The sequence below is a fragment of the Cynocephalus volans genome, chromosome 15 (genome assembly GCF_027409185.1).
Source record: "Cynocephalus volans isolate mCynVol1 chromosome 15, mCynVol1.pri, whole genome shotgun sequence".
NCBI classification, from domain to species: domain Eukaryota; kingdom Metazoa; phylum Chordata; class Mammalia; order Dermoptera; family Cynocephalidae; genus Cynocephalus; species Cynocephalus volans.
This window is the reverse complement of record NC_084474.1, coordinates 83569287-83585090: the sequence shown is the minus strand read 5'-3', so window position 1 is coordinate 83585090 and position 15804 is coordinate 83569287. Positions and strand designations below refer to the sequence as shown.

At 43.9% G+C, this 15804-nt stretch overlaps 1 protein-coding gene across 4 annotated transcripts in view; it reads left to right on the top strand.

Annotated features, from left to right (window-relative positions):
* ASAP1 (ArfGAP with SH3 domain, ankyrin repeat and PH domain 1) overlaps positions 1-15804 on the top strand; it is a 365857-nt gene that overhangs the window by 72631 nt on the left and 277422 nt on the right. For all 4 annotated transcript variants that reach the window (XM_063079233.1, XM_063079232.1, XM_063079231.1 and 1 more), the window contains exon 3: positions 1816-1942. In XM_063079233.1, coding sequence (XP_062935303.1) covers positions 1816-1942 — 127 coding nt within the window. The remainder of the gene's footprint in view (positions 1-1815; positions 1943-15804) is intronic.

Below are 15804 nucleotides of genomic sequence, written 5' to 3'. Positions count from 1 at the left end.
CAAGATGTCACCTTGTCAGAGAAGCCTTCTCTGACACCCTTTATATCGTAGCAGCTCCATCACTTTATATTTACAACACTTTATATATATTATATATTATATATAAAATATATTGATGTGTATTAAATAAGTATATATAAAATGTTTACATATATCTGTATTTGTTGTCTGCTTTCCTACCAGAAGGTAAGCTCCATAAGAGCAGGGGCATTGTCATCACCAAATTCCAGGGCACACAGTAGGTGCTTAGTAATATTTACTGACAGTTAATGAGGCAGTGCATTTTATTTGACAACACTCACCTACTTCTCCATGCCAAGTCCAGTGCTAAGACAAGATCCCTGCCTTGGGGCAGTCCATTGTAGTCAGGGGTAAGGATTAGAGAACAGATAGCAGGAGCTCCATCCCGGAGGGGAGGCCACAGGTCCAGGCCTCGGCCCCAAGGGTGAGTATTGGGGAGACAAGCTGCGAGGCTATCAAAGGCTCCTATTGGCTTCTATCGGCTCCAATTGGCTCCAATTACAGGTACAAATCATGCGGCCCTTCTTAAGGGCCTAGCTTTTTTTTCTTTATTTTTTTAAGCCAATTTTATCCGCAATCAATTGGGAAAAATTAAATAGATTCTTGGATTAAGTGGATTGAGCTAGTTTAAAAAGAAGGCATCTGGCGGGGCCGAAAAGTGAACTATCTATTGGTACTTTTTCCGCTAAAATTTGGTATCTGCTTACCATTGAACATCATTTGCTCCCCGGCAAATGCCTTTTACACTCCCAGGCCTCGTCTTTCCTCTGGGTTTAAAAAAAAAAAAAGCAAATGAAATGAGAAAATTGTACGAAAACAAACAACCTTTCACTGGTTTTCACTCAGCATTTTCGCGACCGAAGCCCCCTGCGCAAGCCTAACCGTGTAGGGCGGTGGGCGCCCCGCCGAGCGCGAGCCTGCCGACCGAGCGCACTCCCCGCGGGCGCGCAGGCGAGGGGGACGGGGCCGGGCGAGCGGCAGCTGCAAGCCCCGGCCCTGGAGACGCTCCTGCGCGCCGCGCCCCCTTGGTTCGCCCAGCAGGCCTGGCAGCAGGAGGCGACCCTCCGGGCCTCGCTTCCTGCACCCACACGGGACTAAAAAAGAACACATACAACTTTTTTTTGTTAACGCTCGCGTACCGGGCTCGCTGAAGTAACCGCTGCGAGGGCGGCCCGGGGCCGCGCAGCCCCAACCCCTCAGCCCGACGTCGGAGCCCCGCCCGGAGGCGGTGCGCGGGCGAGGGCCGGGGGCGGGGCGGGGGCCGCGGGTGGGGCCGGCGGCGCGTGCGCAAAGCACTTCCTTGTTTGTCCCCGTGACTGGAGCGGGATCGCAGTCCGCCAGGCAGCGGGAGTGTGTGCTCGGTCAGCGGACCGCCGCCACCGCCTGTCAGAGCGCCCGAGGAGAGAGCGCCCGCCGCCCCGAGCTGCCCGGCCCGAGCCCAGACCCCGAGCCCGCACTTCGGCCGCGTCCCCTCCCCCGCCGCTGAGGAGCCGCACTCGCCTCCGCAGCCGCCGGCATGAGCAGAGGGAGGCGGGTCCCCGAGAGCCCCCTGCCTCGCGCGCGGCTCGGAGTTTGAAGGGCCCCGCGCCGAGCGCCGCCACCGACGCCTGCCTTCGTCCGCCCGTCCTTCCTCCCGCCGCCGCCGCCGCCGGGGACGGGAGCCGCGCGCCAGGCCCGGCGGCGAGTGGCGGGCTGCGCGCGGGGCGTTCATGAGCCGCCGGGCGGCCCGCGGCCCCGGGAGCCTGCGCCGTGACTCACCCCCCGCCCCCGCTTGTGTCTCGCCCCCCCCGGCAGGATGCCGGACCAGATCTCCGTGTCCGAGTTCATCGCCGAGACCACCGAGGACTACAACTCGCCCACCACGTCCAGCTTCACCACGCGGCTGCACAACTGCCGGAACACCGTCACGCTGCTGGAGGAGGTAGGTCGGGGCCCGGGACCTCGGCCCGGCCGGGGGGACGCTCGCTGGCCCCGCTCGCAGCCGTTGCCTCGCAGTTGGATTTTCTCATTCTGAGCTGGGGAGGAAGGGGATGTTGGGGGCTGGGGGAGCCACACCCCCTCTGGGAGCCCCCCAGCTCCCGGGTGAGTAGGGGGCTTCAGACGTGCGTTCCCCTTCCCCGTTTGCCCGCCCTTTCCGGGGTCTTGCGGGTTTAAAGGCCTGGGGACTGGAGGTGGGGAGAGGACTGAGCGAGCTCTGGACACCCCGAGGAAGGCAGAAGAGGGAAGTCCTGTCCCGATCTTGCATTTTACCTGAGTGCCGGGCAGTGAGCTCGTCGCATCCACATCATTATGACTCCCTCATAACCTGTGAAGTAGGTGGCGTCAGGCCACGGAGGGCAGAGAGGCGAAACAGCGAGGCCAAGGTCACCAGCAAAGGACTGGTATGTGGGCAATGAATGCACCTCTCCATAGACCGGCTGGACCAAGCAGGCTTAGCTGCAGAGGCTAGGAGTGCTGGAAAAATCCCAAAGGAATAAGGGAACTCAGCCTGGGACTGTCTCCTTCCCAGGACTCTTCCGCACTAGTCTCGGTGCCTTAAAACCCCCCCTGGAAAGATATCTGTGCAGACAGGTCCCCACCGGTCTTCCCCCGCCGCCCTGGAGGGTTTGGTAGGGCTCAGGGGTGCTGCGCCAGCAGGACTTGCCCGCAGGGCACTGATAGGCTGTGAAGGGAGTTCTGGAACCAGTGAAGCCTGGATGAGCTGACCAGATGGAGAGAAGGGAGGTCCGAGGCTGCGGAAAGAACAGCTCATATCTGGGCCCTTCAGGAGAGCCTTGGGGGTGTCCAGGGGCAGGACCAGGGCAAAGAGATTTCCTTTAAGATTTTAAGTGAATTGATGATAGGGTGGGAGTCTGTAAGGAGGAACCAGCAAGCCCAGGAGCTGCAGAAACCTCTGGAGCCTCTAATAAAAAGAGGTCATTTGCCCTGGAACTTAGCACCATCTCTAAATGCTGTAAAGCGTCACTCCCTTACAGACAAGCCAAACCCATTACAGTTGAAAAGGGCAGTATTAAGTGGAAGTTAGGAAGAGAAATGTTTTTTCCTGGGTGCATTGTCGTGTGGTGGGTTTTTTGAGGTTTGGGGAGCTCCTTGTGATTTAAACCCACAGTGGCCAGCCCTTTGTAATATTGGGAAGCTTGGGTTTCTGTAGGCAAGATGCTTTTGATAGGGGCTTTGATATTCACTCATGCTTTTATATATGCAGAACTGGTATTCAGAAGCACCAGCCTCTTGAATTTTAGGAGGGAGAGACTTCTGTTAGTGTTGGGACCCATTTTGTCGGCCTGCCTGGTGCTTTGAATTAGTCTGAATGTTTCATTCTCGTTGGGGATGCTCCAGAGTTAGTGCTGAGTGATTGAAGTGAATTTTGAAATGGATGGAGAAATACCACCTAATGAGGTTTGTTTGAGAGCCAGAAGTAAATGATTTTTTTTTTTTTTTTTTTGTCTTTGTGAACTGTCTGTCTGCATGATGGGTCTGTCCTTTACTAATTGTAATAAATTGGAACATGCTGATAGAAGTGCATTTTGCATCCTTTTTCTGTACTAGTTGTATATACCTCTAAAGGATATGACATTTATTAGACTGGAGTGGTTCTTTTCCTTCTAAATAAGTTCTCCAGTGCCTGCTAATACAGTTATTTTAACTTTCTGCACATTCAGATAGTGTTACTGTATTCTGTTTGTGCAGGGTATGATAAGTGTTAAGTATCTGGTGATTCTGCTTGTTAGGGGTATGTATACATGTTTTGAAGCTGGTGTTGATCTTAGTTTAGGTAACTAAATTTAAAAGTGAATGCAACAGATTTTCCTTCCTGAGGAATACTATTTTGCAAGGTTAGGCGGAGAAATAGATTGAACCATAATGCAAGTGTGGTCACGTATGAACTTGAAAAGGAATTGGAACCAGGCTAGAAGTTCAAAAGTGTCATGTTAGAATACTTCTATGATACTCATGTTCTCAAAAATTTGTTTTATTCAGGATAGCAGAACAATTTTGTAATTCTTTTTCTGAACTTGAATAAAGTATTGGTCAAGAAATCATTGTCCACCATCTCCATCTTTAACTTTTGAGCTGGATTCCATGAGATTGGATTCAGGGCTTTTAGTTTCTTACTGATGGATAACCACCACAGTTGAATTTTTATTTTTCTCCATAAGCTTACATATATGGAAGGGGCACATTATTATAAATATCTGAAGTGGATCACAATTTTTAAAAATATAGGGCTGGGCTGAGCCCGTGGCGCACTCGGGAGAGTGCAGCACTGGGAGCGCAGCAGCGCCCCCTCCGCGGGTTCGGATCCTATATAGGAATGGCTGGTGCACTCACTGGCTGAGTGCCGGTCACGAAAAAGACCAAAAAAAAAAAAAAAATATATATATATATATATATATATATATATATATATATAGGGCTTATGGTTACTGTCCCCAAAATATTAGGAAAAATTGGGGGCATATTACAAAATCTAGTTGTCATATGCATCACAAGTGAAATATTCGGAAACTTTAAGAATGTAGCTTCTTTTGTTGTTATGCTTAGTAATAGAACTTTTGGGTACTTTTTTAGTGATATGGAAACTACAGAATAGGAATTAATTGGGGAAGCTTGGAATTTTCCTTTTTAAAAAAAATCTTTTCCTATTTCTAGTAATTAAGTACTTTCCTGTCTATTTATGACCTTTTCTGACTACTAAATAACATACATAATACTCAACCACAAACTGTGTTAGATCTCCAAGCTTGGAACCCCAAATTAACCCGTACTATTCCTTTTGCTTTGTCTCCTTGGCAAAGAGTGTACTGTGTTGTTAAGATGTAGGTGCTCTTATTTAAGTTTTTCTGTGATGAGCACTCTAGGAAATGGATCAGGAATACGTAGTATGAAGAAGCAAAGAGTACTTCTGGGCTTCACCTTTAGGGGCAAAGGGTCACACATGGCTGTGGGAGTAATGGTTAGGCTGGCACACAGTGAGTGGCTGCCTTTGGGAGGCAGGAAGGGATTGGCTGGTATTCTGCCAAGGTTTCATTCTGGTGTATGAGTGTTTTCCAAGCAAAGAGCCAGTGTTTTGCTTATTCAGCAACCAGAGCACACTGATGTGTGCCATTTTACTCGTGACCATTTGGAAGTTATGAGTAAGTGATTGGAAGAAGACAGGATTTTCCCAAGAAGGGACCAGGCAGGCATTTTAGGATCACTGCAAGGGAGACGGTACGAGGGACCCCCCCCCCCCCAATTTAAAGGCTTAGAGTGTCTAATACTTAGTGCCATTTGGAAGAGGCAGAGTCCAACGTGATAAATGAAAGTCTGCTTGTTTATTTTATATTGGGTCAGCACTTTATTTTGATGATGATGGAGGAGGCTTGCTTTGCCCGTTTATTGAGCAGCTGCTTTGTACCAGGCCCCTTGTAGGCACATGGCATGCGTGATTACATTTAACCCTCATATGAACTCTGAAGGAGCCACAGTTAATATCTCCGTTTTACAGAGAAGAAAATTGAGGCCCAGAAAGATGAAGTGATTGTTTCCAAGGTCAAGTGGCGAGTAAATAAGATGGATTTAAGAAATCCTTCAAACAGTTAAGACATAAAATAGATGTTCTAAATGTCTATGGAGACATATTTCAATAGCTTTGTAGAGAACACATAGGAGGCTTCACTTTTACTGCACCTTTTGATTTTAGTTTCATGAAACAAGTGCCTAAGTTCCTTAGAGGCTTAGTGTTTCTTCATGGCTACATTCTAGGGAGTTCTAAATAGTAATACCTATATATACTGTTTTCTCCCCTGTGCTTTCAAAGATCTGAATATGAGTTTTCAGATTTAAATTTAGGAATTTATTTGGGTATAATCCAAAAATCAACACATTTTTGTTGAGCACCTGCTATGTGTAAGTCACTTTGCCAAGCCCTACAGTTGGGGTTATTATTTGGAGAAGCTAATGGTCTTTGAGAAATACATAAGGCTATAACTCTTAACAGGATAGAAAGGGGCAGTTCATAGGTGGGTGAAATAACATAGAACATTCATCCCAGCAATAGAAGCTAAATCACTCAAATTACCATTCAGTCAGTATATAAATTGTTGAGTGCCTCTTATGTGCCCAGCAGTATGCTAGACCCAGTATATTAAGATGATCCATCCTGCCTTCAAGAAGTGCAGTCTAAAAGTTTTCTTAAGGCAGTTGGCAGTCAACTGTAGGTCTAGCATTAGTGGCCTGTTTTAACATATGCAGATGATGTGTTCAATCCTTTCTGAAGGCATGGAAATGTTTGACTAGCTGAAGAAATGAATGAAGGTATAGGATATAAATTCAGTATCAAGACCTCCTTCATAACAACAGTAAAAAGAGTCATCGATCATTAGTATTTCTACTACATGCAAACCCTATACATACTATTATTTAATGCTTATGTTCACCCTACTGTCACGGGCCCCATTTTACAGATGAAGAAATTGTGGATTGCAGCAGTTACGTATTTTGTTTCAGGTCTCACAACCAATAAATAGTGGATGTAGGAATTAATCCCCTTTCTGTAGAGTCCCCTTGCATGTCAGTCAGACTTCATCTCTATGTGTTCCTTCAGGTGAACTTGTACTAAATGCTGTTAGATCCTCAAGTGTTGTTCTGTGGAATCTCACACATAGGAATTCTGTGGCCAGGTCTCAATGTCTGATCTTGTCCTTCAGCTCCCGGTGTTTTAGAATGCTAGTGCCTTGCCTCAATTAAATTTTGGAAGCTGGTAAACTTAATACGAAGAGCCACTTTATATAGCAGCTGCTAAATTAAGGAGCCCGTTAATTACTCCAAAGAAGTTAGAGTCTTAAAGAAGAAAAACCCAAGGAAGCGTTTAGATAAAGTTGGTCCTTTTGCTGAAGGTAAAGAAAATAGGTTGGTTCGTCCCTGACCTCTTAAAGATAAAACAGCAAAAGACGAACAAACCTTCCCATGATGCTGCTGTCCTACACAGAATTCTAGGCTCTGTGGCCCAAGCTTCTGACCCAGTCTGGAGGTACTTAGAGTGAATTTTCTCTGGATGTAACCAGCAAAGCTCAGTGAGTGAACAATATACATTTGCCTGCACAATCAAAGGGAGAAGGAAACTTCCTTTATGTGCCAGAACTCATGTTCTTTCTAAAATAGGCACAAACCTGTTAGCCAGCTATTTCATGCTAACTCTGCTTGCTCTTTCTATACATCTTTGGGGTTTAAAAAACATTTTGTGCATTCATCATCTAATAAAAACCCATCCTGGTAGCATTCTTATTAATCTTTTACATATGAATAAAGGATTAGAAAGTTTAAATGACTTGTCCAAGATCACATAGTAGTAAAAGGTAGACATGGGCTCTGAATATGTAGGCTCTCAGAATTGAAAACCCTGTTTCTTCTGTACTTCACTGTCTTTTATGCTTCCTGGCCACTAGTTTTGTTTTTCGTTTTGGTCTTGCAGGGCCCATGAAAAAGACATCTATTAATTATTCTTCCTCTTGCTCGTTGTTTGCCAGTGCTAGAGAAAAAGAGTTTAGGGGAGGGAAGAAAAAGGGAAAGACAATTCCTTTTTTCTGTTCTGAGACCTCTTATTGGACCTCTTTTTAAATCTCTGCCTTTTGTGGTCAAAGGCAGTGCTACTAGCAGTCCTCTTTTGGATGGGCAGAAATGAAAACAGCTTGTGACTTCCAGCTCCACGTTGGCATATTCTGAGACAGTGGACCAGCCTGTCTTTGCCTGTGAGGTGCCCGTAACCCTGGCTGAAGAACCACTATTCTTGGAGTTACTGCAGGACTCTCTGGCTGTCTGCCTTCCAACTTCCTGGCCATCCACAGTTTTGCCTTTTGGCTGTGTGCTAGTTACTCAGGGAATTACTAAATATCTGAGTTGAAAAAAAAAAAATTAAATTAAATTAAATTAAAAATAAATAAATATCTGAGTTGAAGGGACCTTGGAGGAATATCTAGTCTGGGGCTTGCCAGCCTGGGAACCTGATCTCTGAGAGGCCCATGAAAGCCATGATGAGGGTCTAATAGCCACTTGTGGTATAACAGAAAAATTAACAGACATCTCTAATAATGTGGTTCAGCATCACTCCCATGCCAAATATGTTTGATTTTGGTTGAAATACATCAGCCCAGTGGTGTAGCACTGATTATCTTCCACTGATCAGATGCTTGTATTGCCAGTTACAGATGCCTAAAAGTGAGGAAGCATAGTGTTACTTTGTTTATTTGATAAAAGTTTACTAGAAGAGCCTTCAAGCTTTGTACCCCTGTGGGAGAAAGCTCATGAGTGATGGGGACCCACACAGATATAGTTTACTCCTGTTGCTTTCAGATGTGGAGACTGAGGCCTAAAGATGAGAAGGAAATTATACAGGGATTTAAATTCAGGGCTCCTGACTCCCAAACCCGGGTTCTTTGCACTCTGTTCTCTAACAGGGATCTGGGGGCTGGTTGTACATGGTGGGAGAGTCCTCTCTAGTATAACTCCCTGGAATTTGTTTCTAGGCAACAAGAGTAGAGAGGAAACCTGAAGTTAGGAGCCTGATCTTACTGGCCCAGTCTGCTGATGTAATAAGAAGTGCTGTGCGAGGCCAAAATAGCCCTCTGTGATGTCAGGCTGAGATACTTTCCTCAGAAGCCATTTGTGTTGGTTGTTCAAACCTTACTCTGACCCTTGCCTTCATTATCTCTGGGTCCAAGGAGAGATGGTTTCCATTTATGTAACCTAGTCATTTGGAGACTAGAGCCAGATCTTGGTCTTGGTCATTTCCACACATATTATTTAAACATGAGTAAGTGATGGGGCTAGAGATCACTTCATGTTTAAGTCTCTGCTTCCTTATTTGATAAATAAATGGTGTTGTTTTGAGCATTAAAGGAGATGATACACATGATATACTCATCAAGTGACTTTATGTGCTGGTAAAACGTGGCCCTATGAATGGCAAGGTCTGGCCAGTCAGATTAGTCAGATCTCCTCCTGTGGGGCAGGGAGGAAGGAGGTGAGGGAGAGGCCAGAATTATTCCTTCATAGGGAGATAATGGGCAGAGTTCTTGCCATTGTGGACCAGTGGCAATATTTGGGTAGGAGAGAGTGAAGAGAGTGAAGATGTCTTGCTTAGGTTACCTGCAGTCCTGTTATTTCTAGTGAATATTGGGCAAGATGCTGAACCTTATTTTGTCTAAGTTTCCTCATGGGGATAGCACCTACCTCTTAGTGAGTCAGTATATGTAACATGCTTACAACAGTGCCTGGCATGGTAAGTGCTCTAAAACGATTGCTCTTATTATCATCATTACTGTTGCTGTTTATTATTATTGCATTAGGCCATTGAATGTGTAACTGAGAAGACAAGACTTGGTAGACTCATTTTAGAAGGGTGAGTGATGAGGAAGTCAGATGACAGCGTCAACTGTGTGTACTTCAAAGACCCGGATTATGGAGGCACAGATGGGACTAAGGGGAGAACTAGGGCAACACCAAACACTTTGACCATTGTGGATGATGGTCACAGCCAGTTTGATTTGAAACAAGCTGTCAACTCAGTATAACTGTATACTGAACTCTTGGTGGGTGCTACTCTCTGAGGGAACCAGTGACCAGTGCTGCCCCCTCTGACCCAGGCTACCCCAGTGGGTTCCATCAATGCAACCTCACCATCCATGTTTCCTCGTGTCACTGCTAATTCTTCCTCTTTGCTTCCACACTCCTCCACTGTGTCCCCATCATTGGTGCATCAAGGCAGAGACAGTGCTGCTCCTTTTAATTTTTGCTAGGTCTTTTGGGTAATGAGCTCTTTTCTCTGTTCCATTATAAATGCAAGTATTTGATTTTTACTAATTTGTGGGGAAGTGCTGGGAGAAGCTTGGCCCTGGACTGGAACCAAGCATGACAGCTAGGTTGTGTGCTTTACTGATTACAGCTTGAAGCACTGAGACCACAAGGAATTCTATTTTGGTTTGGAGGCAGGAGCCTTAAAGCAAAAAGGATCTCTCCTTGAATTTGCATTTCTGTGTGCTTCATAGCTTCTTTTCAGCATCAGTAAAATGAGTTTTAATTATTTGTTGGGTAGAGGTTAGGTCATATTGGGAGGCACTTGACTCTACGTGGTCTTAACAGAATCCAGGTGTTAACAGTGGGCTCTTTCCAACCCAGAGCACCATCTGAACAGCCCTGTGTGGTGGTGTTGTTTGGGGTCAGTTACATAAGAACTGAATTTTAATGCTGAGGCTATGGTATAATTTTCCCCAAAGAACTGGAATATGTGTCCCTTTCATAAGACAGCACCCAATTTAGCTACCCAGAAGCTAGGAAAACAAAAGCAGAACCTCATGCACCAGGGAAGTAAAGCCCAAAAGACAACTGCATTTTGGCACCAACCATTACAGAAAAGTAAAGAGTTGGCCAAGTCAGTCTAGGCCATCTGTTTCCCTGCCAGATGTGCTTTGAGTGGGAGAAAATATAAGCTCTTCCCAGCTCTATTATTAATATAGTCTGTATTTTGTATTTCTGTAGCATTGCGCCTAGGGGTTAGGGTCAGGATGGCCAAGTCCCCAGTGCACCCAGCACAGTGGGCTATAATAAGTATAATGATGACTATATTATTATGACAAACCCGACAGAGCTGGAAAAGGCCTTAGAGATTGTCTAGTCCAACTCCTCCTACCTCCAACAAAACAAAACACAAGTAATTCAAGTAAAATGGGGGTTTACTCATGGGGGTATTTTATGGAACATAAAGGGCAAGAATGATAGGAAATGAGGGTATTCTCTTTTGGGCGAATGGCAGATGTTGACAGCCCTGGCCCTGCCTGTGCCCCACACCATTTAGTTTCTCTCTGCCTGACTTGGGGACAGGCACATTTGGGAGGGAAGATTGAATTGGCCCAACTTGGGTCAGGAGGCCACCTGTGGTCTAGTCAGCTTTGGCCAGGATGAGGGGGTTACGTGATGGGTAGGGTTAAATCCTCCCCTTCAGCCTGGAGGTGATTGATGGTGGTCCTCAGAGAAGGGGAGAAGGATAGGGAAGCACAATCTCTATACCCAGATCACACAGCAAAACTGGGACTAGGATCCAGGTCTTCTTGCCTCATCTTATTCATTTTTCATTGAAGTGAAAGTTAAATGAAGACAGGAGTACCTTACAGGATTATTGGGAGAACCAGTAAGTAATGTAAGGCTGGTAAATGCCTGGCACCCAGTAGTACTTGGAAGTTTCTCTGGCCTTCCCTCTGCAGTTCTTAACCTCCCCTTGACCCCTTCTGCTCTGTATTCATTTGGGATGCTTTGAAGAGCTGTGGTCAGAGCACTGTGCTGCCTTTTTAGCTTTGCTGATGTGTTCAACAAAGACCAATATTCCACACAGGGTGCGGGCAGAGAAGATACATCCCATTGCCATTAAATCCAAAGTGATGACATGGTGCTGTTTGGATAATCTCTCCATAGATACCCAGAATGGATTAAAGATTAGGCAGGGCAACTAGGCTCTCTTTGGGAAAATTTCTAGTTTGATTGGCTGTCTCCCAGTGTCAAATAACAGACTGCTTAAAGACGTGATGCGGTCTAACAGCTTTCCTTCCACTGAGTTTTCTTCACTGTGCAGTTACACACAAAACAAAATTTGAGTATTTTCGTTGTTTTGGAATGTGGGGAGCCTTCCTTTATGTTTCATTAATCATTTTTTTTAAATGAAGCCCATTTCCTTTTCCTTGTAATGTTTATTCACATTAATAGCATTTACATAAAGTAGATACTCCTTATTTCCACAAAGTGCAAATCAAAATAAGCATTCACTGCTGGCCCAGCAGCTGCTGCTGCTTTAATAATAATAATATTTTTCGTAGCAATGCAAGTGAATGCACTGCCTTCCAGTAAATAAAATGGTGCCAACTCAAATAATGCCGTCACCATCCCAAGGCTTCTGCATTTTGTGTATAAGAGTTTGAACAAATTTGGAATCCGCAAATTTACAATTAAGCACCTACTCTGGGCCAGGCACTGTGCTAGATGCTCTGTGCATATCCTCTCACTTAATTTAATCCTTCCAATAGCTCTGTGGGGTGGATGCTGTTTCCCCATTTTACAGATAATGAACTAGGCTTAGAAAGGATTCAGCCCAACCCATGTTCTTTCTACCTCAGATTCATCCTCAAGAAAATATGCCACATATATATGAATGAAATGCTAATGAAATAGAACAAACAGGAAATAGGCTTCTGCTGAAACAGATATTTAGGTTGGACTTGTAAAAGATCTTCTTGATAGGATATTAAATACCAACTGGATGGCCATGAAAGTAGGATTTTTTTCCCCCCGATTTTAGGATAATTTTGTCAATGATAAACTAATGAAATAAATTGTGTTCTTATTTGAGTTCACACATGTCTTCACTTTCAGTAGATTTTAAGTATCTCGGCCAGGGAGCTCCCCCTCCTTTTTTTTTTTTTTTTTTTTTTTTACTCTAGTTGGCACTCAGAAATTTGACTAAAATTATGAAGAATATCACAAATCTACATTTGATTTATAATTCTTGAAGGCAGATCTGGTAAAGGTTTTCCAAATACTGCTAAGTTTATCTTTCTGGACTTTAGTTATGTGTCTACTGATTGTATACAGCAGTTGGAAAAGCCCATAATTATTAAATTTCTTGAAGGTTGTGCAACAGATTCATAGCACACCTGAATGCTGAGCCAAATTGGTCTGCCCTCTTGGTATCTGCAACCGGCAGTCTTTTGTTGGGTTAGTAATACCAGAAACAGTGGTAGCTCTCACTTTTTGAGTGCCACTTCTGTACTGAGTACTTTACATATATTATTTCTAACTTTCATAGCACTCAGCTAGTACATGATAGAGCCAGGAATCAAACCTAGGTCTGCTCGGCTCATAGTCCACACCCTCCCTGTAGCCATCCTGCCTTGCTTTTGTTGTTAGTGATTTAGTTGCATAGTGCAGATAAACGGAAGCAAGTCTGGTTAGCGGAAACAAACACACATATACACACAGAAACAAGATACACATCTGTCAGTAGAAAAGGAAAGCCTCCTCTTCCCACCCCCCACCCCCCTTTAAGTTGAGTAGGAGGCATTTAAATGTAGATAGTTTACGTCAGTCATCTAGGGCAGCCAATTCATGATATGGTATAAGGGATTAATGAGAGAATTGGTACTTTCAAAAAGAGCTCACCTCTCTTATTTTTCTTTATGGACTGTAAGTAGTGAAACCATATGATTTTATGAGCAATTGTGTCCTAGGTTACTCTCCAATATTTTTGTAGTCCATTATAATATATTGTCTTTTTTCATCCACACAGCATTGTTAGGCAACAAAGCCACCATTTCCTTATTAGACAGATGAGGAAACTGAGGTTCAAAAAGTTAAAATGATTTGTCAAAAGTCACTTGACTGAAAAAGCATGATGAGACTTGAAGTCAGTTCTGCCTACCAATCTCATGCCTCTCCCTTCCCAGTAGTTCACCATCTGAGACAGACTGACCTGTGCAGTGGGAGATGTTCTGTCAAGTAATTTGTAACTTAAAGAATACCTTTAGAATTTAAAAAGTGGTATTTATTATTGGATAATTTTGTGATACTTTGCATTATTAGATCCCCCTTTCTCTCCACACCTCATACATTTTATAGTCCTTTTTTCCGTTAGTAGCTCAGTCTTTCAAGTGTTTTTTTTTTTACTATGGGTATTTTTTTCTTTATTTTTAACTTAAATTTTTACACATATACAAAAGCAGAGAAACTAGTATGAATCTCCATATTAACTGTCACTCAGCTTAAACAGTTTTCTGCTTTTGGCCAATCTTGTTTTCATCTCTGTGTGTCCCCCTGACCCCCCCCCCCAATTTTTTTTAAGCAATCCCAGTTATTATTTTATTCCATCTATAAATATTTCAGTATGTATCTCTAAAAGATAAGGACTTGAAAAAACAAACCTGAATCATAATACCGTTATCGCATCTGAAAAAAAAATTTCCTCAATATTATTAAATATTAAGTCAATTTCCCCAGTTGTCATCTTTTTAAAAGGTTTGTTCAAGTCAAGATCCAAATAAGATTCATATGTTGAAATTGGTGGGCGTATGTTTTTAATTTCTTTTCCTCTGTGGCTTTCCCCCCTCTTTTTGTCCCCCTTGCAGTTTATTTGTTGAAGAAACTGGTTGTTTGTCCCTTAGAATTTCCCAGTGTGGATGGTGTTGATTGCATCCCAGTGCTGTCATTTGACTTGTGCTACAGCCTACTCTTAACATACTTTTGTTACTAATAATTTTTTCTTACTAAAGAATAAGAAGAATGTATTCCCTTTGTAGGAAACAATAAAAAGTATGACAAAGAAAACTTAAAAGTTACCTATAATCTCACTAATCAGAGGTAGCCACTAAGTAACTTCAGGTGTTTCTTCTAGGTATATCTATATCCTGCTTGTTTTCATTTAACACATCATCAGCATTTCTATATCATTAAAAAGTACTCAGTAACATTTAGAAAGCCGTGTCATTGTATTAGTGATATTTCTCTCCATCCCTTAAGTTGCTCCTAAGGGGTCTGTGTGTTTTAAACAGTTGGATTGGCATTGCCCCAAAGAAGGACCTGTTGTTTACATCAAAGCAGTGAATATTTGTATACACCTGTCATTTTCCACACTTGTGTTGATAGATTCCTAAAAGTGGAATTATTGAGTCAAAGGCCAGGTGTATTCATAAACTTCTTTTTTTTCATTTGTTAGTATTTGTTTGTTTGTTTGTTTGTTTTGGTGGCTGGCCTGTAGGGGGAACTGAACACTTGATCTGGGTGTTAAAACATAAATTTTTGGGCCGAGCCCGTGGCGCACTCTAGAGAGTCGGAGCTGGGAGCACGGCGATGCTCCCGCTGCAGGTTCGGATCCTATATAGGAATGGCTGGTGCACTCACTGGCTGAGTGCCAGTCATACACAAAAAAAAAAAAACCAAGAAACATAAATTTCTGATATAGTTGTCATATTGCCAATTTGTTCAGCCAGCGAGGTTGTATGTGCCACATTACACCTCTAGCCCGGTCAACCTGTGAAAGTACTTTTCTCCACACAAGGACAGCTTTACGCAAGGCCTTGATTTGAAAGTTTCTTTAAAGGAAAAAATTGTACACTGAGTGTGCTATTGCCCTTGTGCCTGCATGTGTGCGTGCGTGAGTGTGTGTTGGTGCATTATGAGCTATTTTCAGGTGGGTAGTGAAGGGGAAAAGGAGTGTGTGGGTGTTGTTAGACTGTCTGCTTAGTGGAATGGAGAAATGAAAGCCAATGTCATCTCAGTGTTAAGAAGTGGGCAGCTCAGCCTTATCAGCCCCTGGCCCCCTTTGTGGTGACTTATTTATCTGCCTCATACAGCCTCTCTCCTGAAATTCCTGCTGACCATGGAAATAAGTTTGTTAAGGCCTTTCTGTCATGGCCTCAGAAATAAAGAAACAGCATTCACTATGAAAAGGGGAAATGTGTAGAAGACCAGACGTGGCCAGCTTCTAGCCTGGGTGTAGCCTGGCCTCACATAGCTAGCTCCTTCTTTCTCCCTTGCTGCCTGAACATTTTCACTCCCCATTACTATGTCCACAGGACATTTCTCCAGCTGAGAAACCCCTTTGGATTAGTAAATACCTTTTACAGACCCAACAGTACTGCCACATCATTCACACATGGTTGTGAATGAGTTAGCTGGGTTGTTCCTCCACTTAACACTTGGCTGGGAAGTGGACAAGTAGGTATTTTTAGAGAGAGGGATCTTCTAGATGTTTGGTGGGCCTGG